Here is a 20,979-nt window from a genome sequence, read left to right on the forward strand (position 1 = left end):
TGGAATAGATGAAAACCCTGCAGGAAAGCTACCTAGTACATTGGATACGGACAGCAGGAACAATAGAAAGTTAGGGAGTATTTTACGCAGCCAAACACTGTGACCTTCTATGGCCAGAAACCACATGACTGTCTGTCATCCATGACACACCTGTGACTTAACCCTTGCTTCACCAAAAGAAATCAAATATGTTTAAAACCCAGAGTCTCACAATGCAATGTGGGACTCAGATCCCAGAACTGTCATAATTCTCCCAAGAACCAGAGAGACTTGTGATACTGTATGTATATGTGCCTAATTAACATTAAAAGTCATAAAATGTATTGCTGTGAATTTTTCTTACCTTAATTGTGCCATTTTGTTAATCACACTTTGGATATTCAGTTTGTGTCCCTGCTTATAATGTGTTGACCTTAAACTTCATCTTGAACAATCATAGTGATCTCATGTTCCTTAGGCTAGGTTCACATTTCCGCCAAAATGTATCAGTCACAATCCGCGGCTCTGTTAACAACGGAATCCGTTTGGCTGATTCCGTTGTTTCCCATAGACTTGTATTAGTGGCGGATTGCGACTGATGACCCTGGGTTTCATCCGCTGTGCGACGCATCAGTCGTCTTTGGACTGACCGCCGGGCTGAAACAACGCAGAATGTAACATTTTTTGAGCCGTCAAAATTAACGCACCGCGCAGGAGTCCGTCGCCATCCGTCAAGCTTGTAATGTATGTCTATGGTGCTGGACCGCTGACGGACCTCACGGATTTAAAACAACGAAAATGTGAACCTAGGCTTAAAAGAAATGTATCGTAAGACAATGACTTTCAGGTTTATGTGTAAATTTATTTTTTGTAGACAATGTATTTTTTTTGCAAAACCAATCTGTGTGTTTTTAAATAAACGATTCTCATAATGGCCATCGGGACTTTTTTCCACTCTTCACTTTAGGTTTTTTTTTACAGTAGACTTTTCAGGAGTCTCATTATCATCACTATAATAAATTTTTAAATTCTTTACCAATTAGTTGCATGATAACACAACCGTAGAATTAACTGTTCAATGTAATGAGATGCCAAATTGGACAACTTCACTATTGTAATGTAATGAAAAGTAATGTGCACCTTTTGAGAACTACTGATGAAGCCAATGCTTTTGTATAATGTGAATACGTGAAGCATTGTACTATACAGATATCTCAGTTTGTATTTTAGCTCTGCAGCGCTGTGCATTATTCCTTTGTAACTATGTATTTCTGATGCAGGTGACCCAAAGAACTGCACATCTTCACATATATAATGGAGTCTAAAGTCTCAGAAGGAGGTTTAAATGTCACCCTGACAATTCGTCTTTTAATGCACGGAAAAGTAAGTGGTTATAATATCTGCTATGGACAATTCTACAAGTGAATTTTACTACTCCACATCCACATTCTGAATCATAGAATGGTAGAGTTGGAAAGGACCTCAAGGGCCATCGGGTCCAACCCCCTGCGAGTGCAGGCTTTCCTAAACCATCCCAGCTGTATGTGTATTCTGCTCTCCGTTGCATTTCTGACAACCACACTACAAGTACTGAGGCACCGATCCATCAAGACCTGACATTTTCTCATTAGTCTTGATAAAGAGGCATGGTGGAGTAAAACGCTCCTGATTCATGAAGTGGTGCACACCTTTTCATGAATCTGGAGCATCTGATGATTGGCATGTGCCTTGCCACAATTCTTACTCTTGTCTGTGACTGGAGTAAGATTTCTGCTGTAGGGAATGCCATAGCCCATCAAGAATTAGATGTGGTGTCTTTCCTCCCATTGCGCCTTGTCCCACCCCAGTTTCTCCTATGTTGGCGGAACTGGGAGAAACTGGAAAGAAAATGCCAAAAGTCACAACTTTTTCTCACTACTCTGAGTTTCGGAAGTGAATGAGCGGCCCCAGGAGCAGTTATAGCCATGCCAGAGCCTCAGTAAGTATAGCCCGCTTGCTTCTATCCCTTCTACCAACATTTTGAATCGCCGGATTCTGGTCCCCTAGACTTATATGGGGACTGGCGTCTGGCCAGATAACCGGGACCAATTCCGAGCCGGAACAGGGGTTTTTTTTTTTAACTCGGTTAGACACCTCGGTCCCGCTTATCAGCAAGTTCACCCATCACTAATCATTACTGATATTTGGTTATCTAAAAGAAAAGTCCCCCAATTAAACCATTTTGGTAAATTTTGCTCACTTCAATAGGACATTCTATGCCATTATGCCGTTGGTGTAAATAAGGGAATAACTCATTTGCTGGCTTACTGCCATGCCATCTTCCTCGATATTTCAGTGTCAACATTATTATTTATAACTATATAATAGACCGAAGGAAGGTTCTCAGTCAACATACCCCAGTTATCATTAGTGCAATTATATATATATATATATATATATATATAATGACTTAGTTGTAATTACATCTGATTTAAGTGTAATTAATTAAAAATATTTACAATATTTTTTTTTGTAAAATTAGCTAATATTATTTTTTATTTGATACAGGAAGTTGGAAGCATAATTGGCAAGGTAAGAAGCATTTCATGTAACATTTCAAATAAGATTTATTTACGTAACTATGCATGGAAAATATACATTTAGATATATTTATTTATGTATCTATGTTAGTATTGGAAAATAAAAAATACAGTGGAACCTTGCATTACGAGCATAATTGGTTCTGGGACTGAGCTCTTAAACCAAGTTACTCTTATATCAAAGCGAATCTTCCCATAGGAGATAATTGAAACACAGAAAATTTGTTCCACAATCCAAAAATATTTACTGTATTTATACACACTTATTACAGTAATACAAAATAATGTCCTGTATTCATCTAAAATTATTACAGTCACTAATACAAAATACTGTACAGAAAAAGCATATAAAGCAAATTAAACTGCACAATAGCTTCCAATAGAATTGTTTGTGTGCGGTAGGTACAGTACAAGCAATGTGCTACACTGGTTAGCCGAAAGAGTACAATACTCTATCCACAAATGCAAATTGATAGACATGCTATATAGTATATACTGTAGTGTGCAATGGTATATTGTATACAGTATACAGAATATATGTACAGAAAGTTACCTCCAGAGCGGGTCAGAGCGCGGTGAAAGGACAGAACCGGAAGTGTGCATGGTGAGGATTTGCTCTTATTGCAAATCATTGCTCTTAAACCAAGTTACACGTTTGTAAAACTTTGCTTATCTTGCAAAACGCTCTCAAGCCAAGTTACTCTTAAACCAAGGTTCCACTGTATATGAGTATAGGTTTATTACAGGCCCGAAAAACAAGTGAAAAAGTTCATATAAACACACCCAATCGGATCAATACGTATCTCCGGCATATTAAATGATACAGGGGCTGACACTGACAGAAGAAGCCCCTGTGCAAGAACAGAGCGTAGGTCGTTTGCTGTCCAATAATATGTCTATGACAGAATCTGCATGCTATTTTGGAGGTGTAAATGGCCTCTTGGTTCCCCATTCGGCTTCACAGGTTGTACCAGTAGTGTGTCCGCCCCTAATATGATAACTGGAAATGAATCTGATATATGAGAATAAACACTTAAAGGGAACCTGTCAGCAGAAATTTCACCCAAAACCTAAAAGATTCCCCCTCTGCAGCTCCTGGGCTGCATTCTAGAAAGGTCCCTGTTATTATTGTGCCCCATGTGAGACCAAAATAAAGACTTTATAAAGTGGTACCTTTTTGTATTCAGATTCTGTAAATGTGACACGGGGGCGGGCTCTCTGGCGTCCGTTATTCTGCCCCCCTGGTCCTGTATGCCGCCCCCATCGCTCCTTTCCATAGCTGATGCACCGCCCACTGCTCCAGCCATCCCCGCGCATGCCCAGTGCCAGTCTCACGGGACTGAGCAGTGTGACCGCTGGTGACGTGTGTGCAGGCAAGTGATTATGGGCGGGGCTGTGATTGTTATCAGCAAGTACCCGCCCATAATCTCGTGAGCGCGCAAACCTCACCAGCGGTCACTGTGCTCAGGGTAGTGCTAGACTGTATGGGCTGCTTCCAGGGATGACGTCCCTTTTGTCACGTGATAGGGGCATGTTCAAAATACTATCACGTGACAAAAGGGACGTCATCGTACCATCGCTGCAGCAAAATTATGGAAAAGTCGGAGCTTGCAACGATGATACGATAACGACGCTTTTGCGCTCGTTTATCATATCATCTAGAATTTACACACAACGATGTCGAAAGTGACGCCGGATGTGCGCCACTTTCGATTTGACCCCACCGACATCACACTTGCGATGTTGCAACGTGCAAAGCCGCCCTAACCCCTGAACCTTTACTTTAAGGGTCTGCTTTGATTACCAACTTATTAAGATCTTAGTTCAGGTGGTAAAATTGACACTTTAGCTCAGACACTTTCGATCCTATTAAGGCAGAATCTTATCTATAGATATATTCCATATTCGGCTGAGTTCACGTCCTATATCATCCATTACAATGGATCCGTTGGCAAAATGATATCTGCCAGATCTGTTTTTTTAAATATTGGAGTCTATGTAGAACGGATCCATTAACAGATTGCTATTTATTTTTTATTTGAAGCAGATCCTGTAAGAAAAAAATGGATCATTTACAAATGCAAGAAAAATGGATGACTAAATAGCTATCTGTTAACGGATCCGTTCTCCATAGACTCCAATGTTGAAAAAACGGATTCGGCAGACATCAGTTATTTAACAGAGGACAAAAAACTTTTTTCCCCAATAGATCTGTGCAGGATCCGTTCTAACAGATGATTACAGGACATGTGAACTCAGCCTTAGACCCCTTCACAAGTTAGTGATTCGGGTACGTATGAGGTCCGTTTTCAGACATACGCAGACCCATTAAAATCAATGATTCTGCGCAAACATCTATGTTTTCACAACGACCGTGTGTTCGTATGGAGACAAGTCCGTTTTTCTCTGGCAGCACTGATGTCACACGGACCACACACTGATGTGATCCTTGTGACACCTACTGGAGAAAACATGTGTTTGAAATTAAATGATTTTCTATTCGCACCTGTCTCCAGCCTCTCTGTCTTTGGCGCTGCTTCCAGGCCAGCTTATTATGCTCATGAATATTCACTTCCCCGCGAACCTGGAAGCAGCAGCGCCGGAGACAGCAGCACTGGGGACAGCAGCGCTGGGGTCAGGTGAGTAAAAAGTTCCTAGTCTCCGTGTGCTTTCACAGATAGCACACGGTGAACACTAGTGTGCCAATATCACGGAACACGGATGGGCCATACGCACCTTCATCGTGGCCATGCAAAACACAAACGTTTTTCACGGACGTGTGAAGGAGGCCTTACTGCTGTAGAAAATAAAAGCAAAAACCTACAGATTTCCGCATCGAAGAAAAAAGATTCTGAAAAATAGAAGACTGAAGATAATGAGGATTCCATTTTTTGTACTTGCTTTTACGTTACAGTTCATATTAAAAAACATGTATGATATGTCAATTCTTGATGAAGAGAGAATACGGTTCTTCTAAGATTGAGTAGCACATGTGTAATGCAAATCTTTTTTGCTTTATTTAGAAAGGAGAAACTGTAAAAAAAATGAGAGAAGAGGTGAGTATGAAAAAATCTTGGTTCTAGTCCCTAGCTGTACTGGTTCTGATGCTTCCAGGGTCTCCCGCTGGTCTCTACTTCTTGCTCCAGTATATTTCTATGGCCACTTTCATACTGCGTTATTACCCAAGTTCACTGGTTCCGTCGGAGCTTCCGTCCAAACCCAACCCTGCAAAATGAGTTTTGGATGCATGCGCCGAAGGGGCCATTGACTGACACGGAGTCAGCGTGTGCTCTGTCTTGAACCATTTTCGGGTGTATACGCTTTCTGTAGGCGAACACCCAGACGTAAGTCTACTACGTGACACTAATTGGCTGCAGCAGTTACACATCTGGCTCAAGAAGAGACTAGAGAAAAAAGAGACCTGCAGAAAACCCCGGAAGCAGCAGAACCAGGGTGGCTGGGTGACCAGTGAAATAATGTTATTAAAATAATGTTTCCTGGCTGGATATAGATTGTATATATATTTATGACATGTTCTTTGGGTTTTGTAGTCATTAAGCACAGAATTATATATTCAGAATTTTTTTTTTTGTCAATATTTTAATTCAAGTCTTGCAGTGAAAACAAATCTTTAATGCAAATGAATGCAAAAAGAAAATGCATAAATATATCTGCAGTAATTTACATATGCAGATCTGCCTGGAGCCAGTCAAAAATAATGTGAGGACATCTGCTCTATTTTACATAGAAAATTGTCCCAAGGATGAAAGAGCAAAGCGTACAACAATCGCTGTGCTAAGACCAGTATCCAGATCTACTTCAAGTGACAGCTTTTTATAGAGTCTCCTTTTAATTTCTATTTTCTCTTTTATGAAATAGACATGCATGTTCTCTGCCAAATTGGTCAAAAGCTGTAATAAAAAAAATAGAGAAAAGAAACATTTTTCAAGTCACCTTTGAATCTGTCATCCTCACCCAGTTCATGTTGCTATGTCTTAAGCGGGCTTTACATGCTGCGATCTCGCTAGCGAGATCGCAAGGGATCGTACCCGCCCCCGTCGGTTGTGCGATACGGGCAAATCGCTGCCCGTCGCGCACAACCTCGCATACCCCCGTCACACGGACTTATGTGACGCCCTGGACTATCCAGGTCGTCCCAGGTAGTCACACACAACACCACACCCAAGTTAGGTAACATCAGTCAAACTTAAAAGCCTTGTCACCACTCTCCAGGTTTGATGTCCACACCAGGGGGTGTGGAGCCAGGCGGTTGGCTCCACCCACCGAGGAGTTCACAGACCTGTAGTCCGGAACCCAAGTAGTCTAGTCGGTTCTAGCTCGGGCTCTGGAAGAGTAAAGTTAAAGTTCACGGGCAGTCCTGTGTCCAGGCTGCCCAGAGACTACCAGGTGGCTGGGTCATAGCCCAGTCGCCACTGGCCAGGAGGCAGACGGTAGTGGCCGCCTGCAGGAGACCGGGAAAACTACCGGTGGAACCGTAAGGGACCGGGACAGGGTAGTGGCCCACCGGAACCGAACAGGGGAGCCAACTGGATACCGGAGCACCAGGCAGGGTACTCAGACCCCGAACTAGGCTAGAAGCCACCACCATAGTCAAATTAACTGATTGCGGTCTGGACCTCAGGGGTTCATTTCCACCTAAGTCCTGATTGAAGGCAACAGCCCAACCATTCCGGATAAGTGCCACCGCCAAGGGCAAGAGATCCAAAGGGCCAGCGTCTGCGGGCAAATGGGCTCCTACGACAAATACACGTCGGGGAGCGGGCTACCGGTGTCTAGGCACATGAGTCAAGATTCACACACAGAGGTGCAGGAGAAAGGCGGGCACCACCAACCTAATCTGGGAAAAGCTGCAGCCCGCTGCGGGCCCCGTTCATCACTCCATTTGGTTTACCAGTGACTCCAGTGTTTTGTGTCAGAGTGAGTACACCAGTGCCATCAGGCACCGCACCGCACTGCACCGCAACACTATACCCTGCACCCGGGCCTCAGCCTGCCAGACCCCGGGACCATCATCCCCTACCCACGGAGGGGTCAACACCTAGCTGCGCTACTACACCGCTCCCAGGGTCCCCACACCTTCACCGCGCGGTGGTGTCTACAATCACCACAACCTGTGGGTGGCGTCACAAACTATCATTTCAAACCAAACACCCAAATCCCTGTGTGTAGCGCAAACTCCCTTGCAGAGCGACGTGACCCCCGGGTCCGTGAGAGGCTCGAGCCACCACCCGCAGCACGAGCACGGATCCGAGCGGCTCGGCGTTTCCAGCTGAGCCCGCGGGGCGGTACACTTACCTGTTCTGCGACGTCGCTCTGGCCAGCGATCCGCCTCCTTTCTAAGGGGGCGGTTGTGCGGCGTCACAGCGACGTCACACAGAAGCTGTCCAATAGAAGCGGAAGGGCTAAGATGAGCGGGACGTAAACATCCCGCCCACCCCCTTCCTTCCGCTTTGGCGGTGGAGGCAGGTAAGGAGATGTTCCTCGCTCCTGCGGTGTCACACACAGCGATGTGTGCTGCCGCAGGAATGAGGAACAACATCGCTAATTAGAAGAGAATGATTTTTTGTTTTAGGACCTCTCCGCGGCAAACGATTTTGGCCGCTTTTGCGATCGTTTTAGGTCGCACATAAGTGTCACACACTGCGATATCGTTAATGACGCCGGATGTGAGTCACAAACAACATGACCCCGACGATAATTCATTAACGATATCGTAGCGTGTAAAGCCCACTTTAGAGCTGCATGAAGTTGAAGGAAGGCACGAACACCCGGCCGTACCGGCTCCACACTTCTTCGCTAAGGAGACCCCTGTGCGTTTATGACATTGGGTGTAAGGTGCGACACTTATTGGTTTCTTCACTGCCGATCCCTATCATAGACAAAGTAGTGAAATACACGACACCAGAGTTCTCTTGGCAAACCAAACTTGAACAGTTTTTCTTCACACCACTATGACAGACATGGCCTCACTTCTCACGGTTCTGCTGTTACTGGTATTGTGTGATACTCTCTCTTGACTTATCCCCACTATCTTGGATGTCGTACTAAAGCTGCTGGGCCTGTGTGTCTGTTCCCCCTTTTTCTCACACCATCATCTGCTTTTGGGCCCGATGGCTGTCTAGTCGTATGACTTCCCTGAGCCCACTGGGTGAGCCATAGGCTCGAAACCTCTCGAGGTTGAGTAGGCCTGACCTACTGTGACGAGGTGATAGCCAGTGGGACATCCCCTCAGTCAGAAAAGGAGATGTCCTGATAAGTCCAGGACAAGTATAAATGATGTTGCGTCTTACATTTCCCAACAGTAGTTTGACAAAAATGCTGGAGGGAAACTGATGGAGGAATTGATCCCATTGTTTCCTATGGGATGGATCCTATATGGTGTCTGATGCATTAGATCGCTATAGGTGTCAGTCTGGAGGCCAGATCACAGCGTTTCATGTAATGTGTTCTGACACCAGACAAGCGCCTAGGAATAAATAGTGAAAAGTCCTAATGACAACTCATGAATTTTTGCATCTGATGTACTCCAAGTGAATTGTATCAAGCTCCAAAAATTGAGCCCGATGCAATGGATATACATGAACTCTGCTTTAGACGGAGAAAAAATGTATTCTGGCACCCTGGAAAAGGTAAAAACTTTGTCTTTATTGAATAACCATCTCATTAAAATTAATAAGAACAAATTAACAATAAAAAAACCCCTCACATATGGCAGTATTAATCATCCTAAGAGTCCTTAATCTTTGATTAATCTTATAGATGTATACATGAAAAAGTACCGGCACTACTAACGAAATGAGACCTCGGTGCAGGATATTGCAGACCAGAGGTCCCCAAACGTTCTGACCTTGAAAGCCACATCTATCTCTGAAAGATGGTTCCCGAGCCACATTCAGTCTTGAGAGTGGTTCCGGACCCACATTCAGTCTTGAGAGAGGTTCCCGAGCTACATTCAGCCCTGAGAGTGGTTCCTGACCCACATTCAGTCATGAGAGTGGTTCCCGAGCCACATTCAGCCCTGAGAGTGGTACCCGAGTCGCATTCAGCCCTGAGAGTGGTTACTGAGACACATTCAGCCCTGAGAGTTGTTACTGAGACACATTCAGCCCTGAGAGTGGTTCCTGAGACACATTCAGACATGAGAGTGGTTACTGAGACACATTCAGCCCTGAGAGTGGTTCCCGAGCCACATTCAGCCCTGAGAGTGGTTACTGAGATGCATTCAGCTCTGAGAGTGGTTACTGAGACACATTCAGTCCTGAGAGTGGTTCCCGAGCCACATTCAGCCCTGAGAGTGGTTACTAAGACACATTCAGCTAAGAGAGTGGTTCCTAAGCCACATTCAGCCCTGAGAGTGGTTCCTGAGCCACATTCAGCCCTGAGAGTGATTACTGAGACACTTGCAGCCCTGAGAGTGGTAACTGAGACACATTCAGCCCTGAGAGTGGTTCCTGAGCCACATTCAGCCCTGAGAGTGGTTACTAAGACACATTCAGCTCTGAGAGTGGTTCCTGAGCCACATTCAGCCCTGAGAGTGGTTACTAAGACACATTCAGCTCTGAGAGTGGTTCCTGAGCCACATTCAGCCCTGAGAGTGGTTCCCAAGCCACATTCAGCCCTGAGAGTGGTTACTGAGACACATTCAGCCCTGGGAGTGGTTCCTGAGCCACATTCAGCCCTGAGAGTGGTTAATGAAACACATTCAGCTCTGAGAGTGGTTCCTGAGCCACATTCAGTCCTGAGAGTGGTTCCTGAGTCACAATCAGCAATGAGAGGCGTTCCTGACCCACATTCAGCCCCGAGAGTGGTTCTTGAGCCACATTCAGCCCTGAGAGTGGTTACTGAGACACATTCAGCCCTGGGAGTGGTTCCCGAGCCACATTCAGCCCTGAGAGTGGTTAATGAGACACATTCAGCTCTGAGAGTGGTTCCTGAGCAACATTCAGTCCTGAGAGTGGTTGCTGAGTCACAATCAGCAATGAGAGGCGTTCCTGACCCACATTCAGCCCCGAGAGTGGTTCCTGACCCACATTCAGCCCTGAGAGTGGTTCCTGAGACATATTATCTGAGTCCAAAATGCGTAGGTGGTCATATGTGTGGTTTGGTTTCCATTCTCTATTTGCTTTTTTCACAGTATTGAGATGGTTATTCAGGTATACACATTCGACATCCAGACCAGTGTTTGAGGTTAATTGTTGAGCGATCCTTGACACTAACACTTTTTAGTATCCATTGTTTTTGATGCCATTATTAAAAATAAATTCTTATGACCTAGAGTGGAGCACGAATTAACATTTCAGAAGGAAATTGCCCTGAAAGGATTGTTACCATCACCGGACCAACAGATGCAATTTTTAAGGCCTTCGCTATGATTGCTTACAAGTTTGAAGAGGTAAGAGTTTTACATTAGTGTTATTAGCTGCTACTTCATATTCCAAGATATTTTTATTGAGAGTTTTACATTTTTACACACAAATTATAGTAGTATTTAAGTACTAAAAACTACACCTATAAATAGGACGGGAAGGTAGGAGGTAGGAAAGAAGAGAAAAAACTTCAATAGGGTAAAAAGGGAATGGGATTAGGATAAAAGGGGGAGATATTTACCAAGACCAAAGTTATTTTTCTCAACATAACATTGATTTACAAATGATATATACCAATCTAAATAACAGCAAATGAAATAATACAATTCACAGAATTCTCTAATTAGCTTTTACTTCTCATCCCGCTGAAAATTGCTATATTGTTTTACTGGATGTATACCTAATGCGGATTTGGTTGTGGACCACAATAGAGGAGCTCTAAATGCCAGTCTGGTGAATAAGTTTGGATTGCAAAAAACTAAATTAATGTGGTAACCTCGTGTAGTGGGCGGCAGGGATTGTGCTCCCAGTGACCTGTAATCCATCTCACTGTGTCCGAGCTTATTGTCACGGTAGGTCCCCTCCAAGTGTCACACTTGTCCCTCAACAAAAAAGGAATATACAGTTAGGTCCAGAAATATTTGGACAGTGACACAAGTTTTGTTATTTTAGCTGTTTACAAAAACATGTTCAGAAATACAATTATATATATAATATGGGCTGAAAGTGCACACTCCCAGCTGCAATATGAGAGTTTTCACATCCAAATCGGAGAAAGGGTTTAGGAATCATAGCTCTGTAATGCATAGCCTCCTCTTTTTCAAGGGACCAAAAGTAATTGGACAAGGGACTCTAAGGGCTGCAATTAACTCTGAAGGCGTCTCCCTCGTTAACCTGTAATCAATGAAGTAGTTAAAAGGTCTGGGGTTGATTACAGGTGTGTGGTTTTGCATTTGGAAGCTGTTGCTGTGACCAGACAACATGCGGTCTAAGGAACTCTCAATTGAGGTGAAGCAGAACATCCTGAGGCTGAAAAAAAAGAGAAAATCCATCAGAGAGATAGCAGACATGCTTGGAGTAGCAAAATCAACAGTCGGGTACATTCTGAGAAAAAAGGAATTGACTGGTGAGCTTGGGAACTCAAAAAGGCCTGGGCGTCCACGGATGACAACAGTGGTGGATGATCGCCGCATACTTTCTTTGGTGAAGAAGAACCCGTTCACAACATCAACTGAAGTCCAGAACACTCTCAGTGAAGTAGGTGTATCTGTCTCTAAGTCAACAGTAAAGAGAAGACTCCATGAAAGTAAATACAAAGGGTTCACATCTAGATGCAAACCATTCATCAATTCCAAAAATAGAGAGGCCAGAGTTAAATTTGCTGAAAAACACCTCATGAAGCCAGCTCAGTTCTGGAAAACTATTCTATGGACAGATGAGACAAAGATCAACCTGTACCAGAATGATGGGAAGAAAAAAGTTTGGAGAAGAAAGGGAACGGCACATGATCCAAGGCACACCACATCCTCTGTAAAACATGGTGGAGGCAACGTGATGGCATGGGCATGCATGGCTTTCAATGGCACTGGGTTACTTGTGTTTATTGATGACATAACAGCAGACAAGAGTAGCCGGATGAATTCTGAAGTGTACCGGGATATACTTTCAGCCAAATGCCGCAAAGTTGATCGGACGGCGCTTCATAGTACAGATGGACAATGACCCCAAGCATACAGCCAAAGCTACCCAGGAGTTCATGAGTGCAAAAAAGTGGAACATTCTGCAATGGCCAAGTCAATCACCAGATCTTAACCCAATTGAGCATGCATTTCACTTGCTCAAATCCAGATTTAAGACGGAAAGACCCACAAACAAGCAAGACCTGAAGGCTGCGGCTGTAAAGGCCTGGCAAAGCATTAAGAAGGAGGAAACCCAGCGTTTGGTGATGTCCATGGGTTCCAGACTTAAGGCAGTGATTGCCTCCAAAGGATTCGCAACAAAATATTGAAAATAAAAATATTTTGTTTGGGTTTGGTTTATTTGTCCAATTACTTTTGACCTCCTAAAATGTGGAGTGTTTGTAAAGAAATGTGTACAATTCCTACAATTTCTATCAGATATTTTTGTTCAAACCTTCAAATTAAACGTTACAATCTGCACTTGAATTCTGTTGTAGAGATTTCATTTCAAATCCAATGTGGTGGCATGCAGAGCCCAACTCGCGAAAATTGTGTCGCTGTCCAAATATTTCTGGACCTAACTGTAACAACGAGATATACTGTTTTGCACCGTAGCTGCTCTTTTAAAGGGAACCTGTCAGCAGATTTGGGGCCTATAAGCTGCGGCCACCACCAGTGGGCTCTTATATACAACATTCTAACATGCTGTATATAAGAGCCCAGGCCGCTGTGTAGAACGTAAAAATGACTTTATAATACTTACCTAACGGTCGGTACGGAGGAGTTGAGTTATATGGGAGTCTCCGTTCTCCGGTGCCGGCGCCTCCTCTTTTGGCCATCTTTGTCGTCCTTCTTCTGAAGACGGGGTGCATGACGAGTCCTACGTCATACACACTTGCCGGCATTGAGGTCCTGCGCAGGCGCACTTTGATCAGCAGGGTAGATCAAAGTATTGTAGTGCGCCTGCGCAGGACTGGCGAGTGTGTATGACGTAGAACGCATCATGCACACAGGCTTCAGAAGGAGGACAAAGATGGCTGAAAGCGGAGGCATCAGAGAGTGTTGACGCCCAGATGACCCAAGTCCACCGCAGCGACCGTTAGGTAAGTATTATAAAGTGATTTTTACGTTCTCTACAGCGGCCTGGGCTCTTATATACAGCATGTTAGAATACTGTATATAAGAGCCCAGTGGTGGTGGCTGCAGTTTATAGGCCCCAAATCTGCTGATAGGTTCCCTTTAAGTAGGATATGGTGGTGTTGATAGTTCTTTGTACAGTTAATCTTCAATCACGAAAAACCATGATGCAGTTTGGCAATTTATTTTGCCGAGAGGCTGCTATTGATGAGCTGGATGATAATATTTCGCTTTTCTTGGGGAATGTTCTTCATCGCTGTTCTGCAATTTTAACCAGTGACCTTTCACTTGGGAATCAACCTAATAAGATATTGATCTATAAGGGAATGTGAGAACAGGTTGTAATTTGTAGTATACAGGAAGAAAAAGATATTTCCACCCCCAGGAGCAAAACGGTAACAATGCAGTGACATGACAAGAATCTGCATCACTAGTCATATACTAAATAGCTGCAAGTCAAATTTGTGTATGAGATAACCAAGATGATTGTCTATAAAATGAAGGTAGTCTCACACTCAAAGCTGTGATGGATGGTGAGATATGGAGTCTGAAAGACAAATGTTCAAAAGTTTGTTACCCCTTTGCTCTTAAGTGTAATCCTTAACAGAAAAGTTGGAACTCCAAACATCCATCTATCTAGGAATATGGCCAGGAAGGAAGGCATGTGCATAATGAGTTAAATAGCCCCTTCCAAGATGTGATAGGACAAAAAAACAGGAGAATTGAAAACACCTGTATAGAAATAAAAAGGAAAGGAAAGACAAGAGAACTATCAGCAACTGGACAGAGAAAAAACTGGCTGTGGTCAAAGAGTGAGGGAAACCGACAACACAACCAGAGGTCACCAGATCGAGCCCCAGAGTCAAGCCATGACAGGCACTTTATGGGATACCACATTAAGTCTTTTTTAAACCAATTATTTTATTAAAAAAAGCAAAAACAAACAAAAAAACCTATATATACATGAACAAGACATAACATATTCAGATTGTAAGTTCTAAAATGCATACTTTCTTTTTAGGACATCATAAATTCCATGAGTAACAGTACTGCAACCAGCAAACCTCCTGTCACTTTAAGACTCGTAGTTCCGGCAAGTCAGTGTGGATCTCTGATTGGAAAAGGGGGTTCTAAGATCAAAGAAATTAGAGAGGTATGTGCAGTGGGAAAGCGGAGCTAGTTCAAAAGTCTCATTTTAGTATATATGTAACAGGCAATGCATGAAAACCCGGCATTCTATAGAATACCTAGGCAATGTATACAATCCCTGTCGTTTTCAGGCAAGGTATGAAATATCTGTGTTGCTCTATACCTTCCCTAGGCATTACATAAAATGTGTAGGTATTATAAAGAATGACAAGAACTTCTCAGGGCAAAGTCTAATATAATGCCCAGATTGGAAAAGTCTTTAGTAACAAACAGTCAAAAAACTAATGAATGGAGAAATCCTAAATGAACAACAGGAAATCTTTACTGGGAAAAAAAACCACAAAGAAACAGAAGTGTCATTCCTGACTATTAGTCTTTAGTAACAAACAGTCAAAAACATGAAAGAAGAAATGCAAAATGAACAACAAGATATCTTTGCTGGGAAAAAAAAAAAAAGAGTCAGAAGTGTGATTCCTGACTATTTGTTGCAGCACGGGAGGCTAGAATGGCATTTTGAATCGCACTTCATTTTTTTTTTTTTTTTACGCAAAGGCATTTGTTAGTTTAGCACTTCCACTTTTCAGCCCTTAGCAACCAATCAGATTCCACTTTTCATTCCTCACAGACTCTTTGAAATCTGATTGGTTGCTATTGCTAAGGGCAACTGAGCCAGTGTCACAGATCTGCTGCTGCTCTGCCCACCTACTTTTGGTCGGACCACCCCTGTAATATATATAGGTCCAGTGGACCTGTGGAAGCGTGATTATACGAGTAATGGCTGTCGTCCTGGTACGATAGGTTTTATATGCACCTATTTGTAAAATAAAGAAGACTTTTTTACCAGATCTGAATTGGATTGTGCGGTTGTTTTATTCTCCCTATATTGGCTATTGAGGCTCCTTATCCTTTCAACACGCACCCAGGATCGGTGAGTGAAATGTGGTTTCCGTGAGATGTCCATTCCCCCCAGGACCACCCCCCAGGAGGTTGTTTTCTAACCTCCTGTGGTGCGACAGTAATGGCCTTAATTACAGTTTGGACTGAGGGTCATTTGACCCTCTTTCGGGACTTCAGGGGGTAGCTCGAAATTTCTGGGACTTCTAGTGTTAAAGTATTTTGGACAACATGATCATCAAAGCAGGAGAGATGAATGCAGGGGAGTGATCCTGCCAGCCTTATATTGTTATGTATTCTCTTTTTCCGTGCAGTCCACAGGAGCTCAGGTGCAGGTGGCTGGGGACATGCTGCCCAACTCAACAGAGCGTGCAGTAACAATTTCGGGGACCCCTGATGCTATTATCCAGTGTGTGAAGCAGATTTGTGTAGTGATGTTGGAGGTACAGTGTATCGGAGTAGCGGTAATGTATACACACCAACCCACACATTACAATATAAACCAAGCAGAATCGGCGGGTGTATAACATCTGTCTATTATAAGACCCGCAAGTCATATATTCGCTGTTTGCTCCACTCCGTAGCACAAGCCAAATGATCAGTGGAAAGAAACTATAGATGAAAGCTACATCACAAAAACACATTTCTGGCCAGTATAATGTCTATGTGCACATCTATAACCACTATAAGTCATAGCTACCTGTAGAATGTGAGCCCACAAGGGCAGGACCCTCTCCACTCCGCACCCGTCTGTCATTGTTAGTTTGCTCATTATAATTTATATTTCAATATGTAGTAGGCACAATCATAATTTAGCAAATACCTCCAATTAGAAATGTAGTATAGTTCTCCTGATTAGCTGTCACTTACCTCATGTGCAGGGCATTGCAGCTTAGGTCTCCATGGTTACAACCACTATCAACTAACTAACTTACTGTCACTATATGTGTAATAACCATGGATACCTAAGGTGCAATGCTCTCCACATGAGGTAAGGTACAGCGAATCAGGAGAAAAATACTACATTTCTAATTGAAGGAATTTTCTAATATTATTATTTAGTATTATTACACCTTCTACAGTCATGCCAAAAATGTTGGCACCCTTGAAATTATTCCAGAAAATTAAGTATTTCTTCCAAAAAATTATTGTAATTGCACATGTTTTGTAATACACATGTTTATTTCCATAACATGTTTTGGAACGATACAAAAAAACCCCCCAAAAAACAAAGAAAAAAAGGCAAATTGGACATAATTTCACACAAACCCCCCCCAAACTGTGCTGGACAAAGTTGTTGGCACCTTTGCAAAATTGTGGAAAAACAACTTTATTTCAAGCATGTGATGCTCCTTCAAACTCACCTGTGGCCAGTAACAGTTGTGAGCAATATGAAAATCACACCTAAAACCAGATGAAAACAGGAGAAATTGACTAAATCTTGCACTGTGTGTCTCTTTGTGCCACACTAAGCATGGAGAACGGAAAGAGATGACGAGAACTGTGTGAGGACTTGAGAACTAAAATTGTTGACAAGTATCAACACTCTCAAGGTTACAAGTCCATCTCCAGAGATCTTGATGTTCCTTTGTCCAAGATGTTCAACATAATCAAGAAGCTTACAACCCAAGGCATTGTAGCTATTCTGCTTGTATGTTGGTAGGAGAGCAAAATTGATGACAGGTTGCAATGCAGGATAGTCCGGATGGTGGATAAGCGGCACCAATCACTTGCCTAAGAAATTCAAGCCATCCTGCAGGCTAAGGGTGCATCAGTACCAGTGCATACTACCCATCAACATTTGAATGAAATGAAACCCTATGGCAGGAGACCCAGGAGGACCCCACTGCTGACACAGAGACATAAAAAGCTAGACTTCAGTTTGCCAAGTTGCATATGAGTAAGCCAAAATCCTTCTGGGAAAGCGTATTGTGCACACATGACACCGAGATAGAGATTTTTGGTAAAACACATCATTCTACCATTTACCGAAAATGGAATGAAGCCTACAAAGAAAAGAACACACTACCTACAGTCATATATAGTGGAGGTTCAAAGATGTTGTGGGTTGTTTTGCTGCCTCTGGCACTGGGTGTCTTGACTTTGTGCAAGGAATCGTGAAATGTGAAGCCCACCAACGTTTTTTGGGTCTCAGGTTCGTGCACAGTAACAGAAAGCTATGTTTGTGTCTTAGGTCACGAGTCTTCCAGCAGGACAATGACCCTAAACATACTTCAAGAAGCCTCCAGAAATTGATGGAAACAAATCACTGGAGAGTTCTGGGAGCAATCAGTCTGGATCTATATCCCATTGAACACCTGTGGAGAGATGTTAAAATTGCTGTTGGGAGAAGGCGCCTTCAAATATGAGGGACCTGGAGCAGTTTGCAAAAGAAGAGTCCAAAATTCTAGTTGAGAGGAGTAAGAAGCTTGCTGATGGTGATAGGAGGCGATTAATTGCAGTTATTTATTCCAAGTGATGTGCAAACAAATATTAAGTTGAGGGTACCAACACATTTTTCCAGCCCATGTTTTTTTTTTGTGAAATTATGTCCAGTTTGCCTTTTTTTCTCAGTTTATTTCTTGTGTTGTCCCAATACACACAAAGAAGATAAATGTGTATATAACAAAACATGTGTAATTGCAATACTTTTCCTGGAGAAATACTTCATTTTCTGGAACAATTTCAAGGGTGCCAACACTTTAAGCTGTGACTGTATATATTGTGATAGGGTCTTGGAGATGGGAACACCCTTTTAACACTATGTATCCTAATAAAATACTACAACTAACATAAATAGTGAAACAAGTTGAGCATTATTTTCCCAAAAAAATATTAATGCTCAACCTTTCAATTCTAAAGTGGTCGTTAAAGGGGATGTCCATCCAAGACTTTTATATGTATGACCTGGCCTTAGAAAAGGTCATCACAGGATCATATACACTGAACAAAAACATGAATGCAACAATTTAGTTTCAGCTCCCATTTTTCATGAGCTAAACACAGAGCTCTAAAGGCCACTTACACGCTGCGACATCGCTAACGATATATCGTCGGGGTCACGGTGTTTGTGACGCACATCCGGCGTTGTTAGCGACGTCGCAGCGTGTAACACGTATGAGCGACCTTAAACAATCGCAAAAGAGGCAAAAATCGTTGGTATGTGAGACGTCGTTCACTTACCAAAAATCGTTGCCTATTCAGTAGCGAGGTTGTTCCTCGTTCCTGCGGCAGCACAAATCGCTATGTGTTACACCGCAGGAACGAGGAACAACCTCGTACCTGCGGCCGCCCGCAATGCGGAAGGAAGGAGGTGGGCGGGATGTTCGTCCCGCTCATCTCCGCCCCTCCGCTTCTATTGGACGTCACTGTGACGCCGAACATACCACCCCCTTAGAAAGGAGGCGGTTCACCGGTCAGAGCGACGTCGCAGGGAAGGTAAGTGCATGTGATGGGTGTAAGCGATGTTGTGCGCCATGGGCAGCCATTTGCCTGTGACGCACAACCAACGGGGGCGGGTACGCTCGCTAGCGATATCGGTACCGATATCGCAGCGTGTAAAGTACCCTTAAGACTTTTTCTTTGCACATAAAAGGCCTTTTTCTCTCGAATATTGTTCCCAATTTTTACTAAATCTGTATTAGTGAGCTCTTCTCCTTTGCCGAGATAATCCATCCACCTCACAGGTGTGGCATATCAAGATGCTGATTAGACAGCTTGATTATTGCACAGGTGTGCCTGAGGCTGGCCACAATAAAAGGCCACTTTAAAATGTGTATTTTATCACATAGCACAATGTCAAAGATGTTGCAAGTTTAGAGGGAGCGTGCAATTGGCATTGCTGACTGCAGAAAAGTCCAGGGAGTTTGGGAGTACATCCAACTGGCCTCACAATTGCAGACACCATATAACAACACCAGCCCAGGACCTCAACATCCAGCATCTTCACCTCCAAGATTGTCTGTGACCCGGACAGTGGCTGCAGCAAACGGTGCATAACCAAAGAATTTCTGCACAGTCAGACAACATCTCGGTGAATCTCATCTGCTGCTCGTCGTCCTCATTGGGGTCTCCACCTGACTGCAGTTTGTCATCAAAGATGACTTGAGTGGGCAAATGCTCACATTTGATGGCATCTTGTACGCTGGAGAGGTGTTCTCTTCATAGATGAATCCCGGATTTCACTGTACAGAGCAGATGGCAGACAGGCAAATGGTGGTCACATAGATACTGACTGGTTTTCTGACCCTCTCAGACCCCTCCAACACTGTAAAACTGCACATTTTAGAGTGGCCTTTTATTGTGGCCAGCCTAAGGCACACCTGTGCAATAATCATGCTGTCTAATCAGCATCTTGATATGTCACACCTGTGAAGTGGATTATTTCAGTAAGGAGAAGTGCTCGCTAACAGAAATTTAGGCAAATTTATGAGCAATATTTGAGAGAAAAAGGCCTTTTGTGTACATAGAAAGTCTCAAATCTTTTAGTTCAGCTCATAATAATAATATTTATCCATTTATATAGCACTATTGATTCCACAGCGCTTTACATACATTGGCAACACTGTCCCCACTGGGGCTCACAATCCAGAGTCCCTATCTGTATCTGTATATCTTTGGAGTGTGGGAGGAAACCGGAGAAAACCCACACAAACACGGGGAGAACATACAAACTCCTTGCAGATGGTGTCCTTGGTGGGAGTTGAACCCAGGACCCCGGGCTGCAAGACTGCAGTGCTAACCACTGAACCACCACAAGATTGCAGTGCTAACCACTGAACCACCACAAGACTGAAGTGCTAACCACTGAGCCACCACAAGACTGCAGTGACAACCACTGAGCCACCACAAGACTGCAGTGCTAACCACCGAACCACCACAAGACTGCAGTGCTAACTACTGAGCTACCACAAGACTGCAGTGCTAACCACTGAACCACCACAAGACTGCAGTGCTAACCACTGAACCACCACAAGACTGCAGTGCCAACCACTGAACCACCACAAGACTGCAGTGCTAACCACTGAGCCACCACAAGACTGCAGTGACAACCACTGAGCCACCACAAGACTGCAGTGCTAACCACCGAACCACCACAAGACTGCAGTGCTAACTACTGAGCTACCACAAGACTGCAGTGCTAACCACTGAACCACCACAAGACTGCAGTGCTAA

General features: G+C 43.5%; 1 protein-coding gene across 8 annotated transcripts in view; it reads left to right on the top strand.

The window, feature by feature from the left end:
- Nucleotides 1-1,293: 1,293 nt before the first annotated feature.
- Nucleotides 1,294-20,979, top strand: part of PCBP3 (poly(rC) binding protein 3) — a 46,295-nt gene continuing 26,609 nt past the window's right edge. For all 8 annotated transcript variants that reach the window (XM_075318903.1, XM_075318904.1, XM_075318905.1 and 5 more), the window contains exons 1-6: nt 1,294-1,362; nt 2,527-2,550; nt 5,582-5,614; nt 10,855-10,971; nt 14,783-14,914; nt 16,119-16,247. In XM_075318903.1, the coding sequence (XP_075175018.1) occupies nt 1,294-1,362; nt 2,527-2,550; nt 5,582-5,614; nt 10,855-10,971; nt 14,783-14,914; nt 16,119-16,247 (504 nt within the window). The remainder of the gene's footprint in view (nt 1,363-2,526; nt 2,551-5,581; nt 5,615-10,854; nt 10,972-14,782; nt 14,915-16,118; nt 16,248-20,979) is intronic.

The sequence above is a fragment of the Anomaloglossus baeobatrachus genome, chromosome 7 (genome assembly GCF_048569485.1).
Source record: "Anomaloglossus baeobatrachus isolate aAnoBae1 chromosome 7, aAnoBae1.hap1, whole genome shotgun sequence".
Classification (NCBI taxonomy): Eukaryota; Metazoa; Chordata; class Amphibia; order Anura; family Aromobatidae; genus Anomaloglossus; species Anomaloglossus baeobatrachus.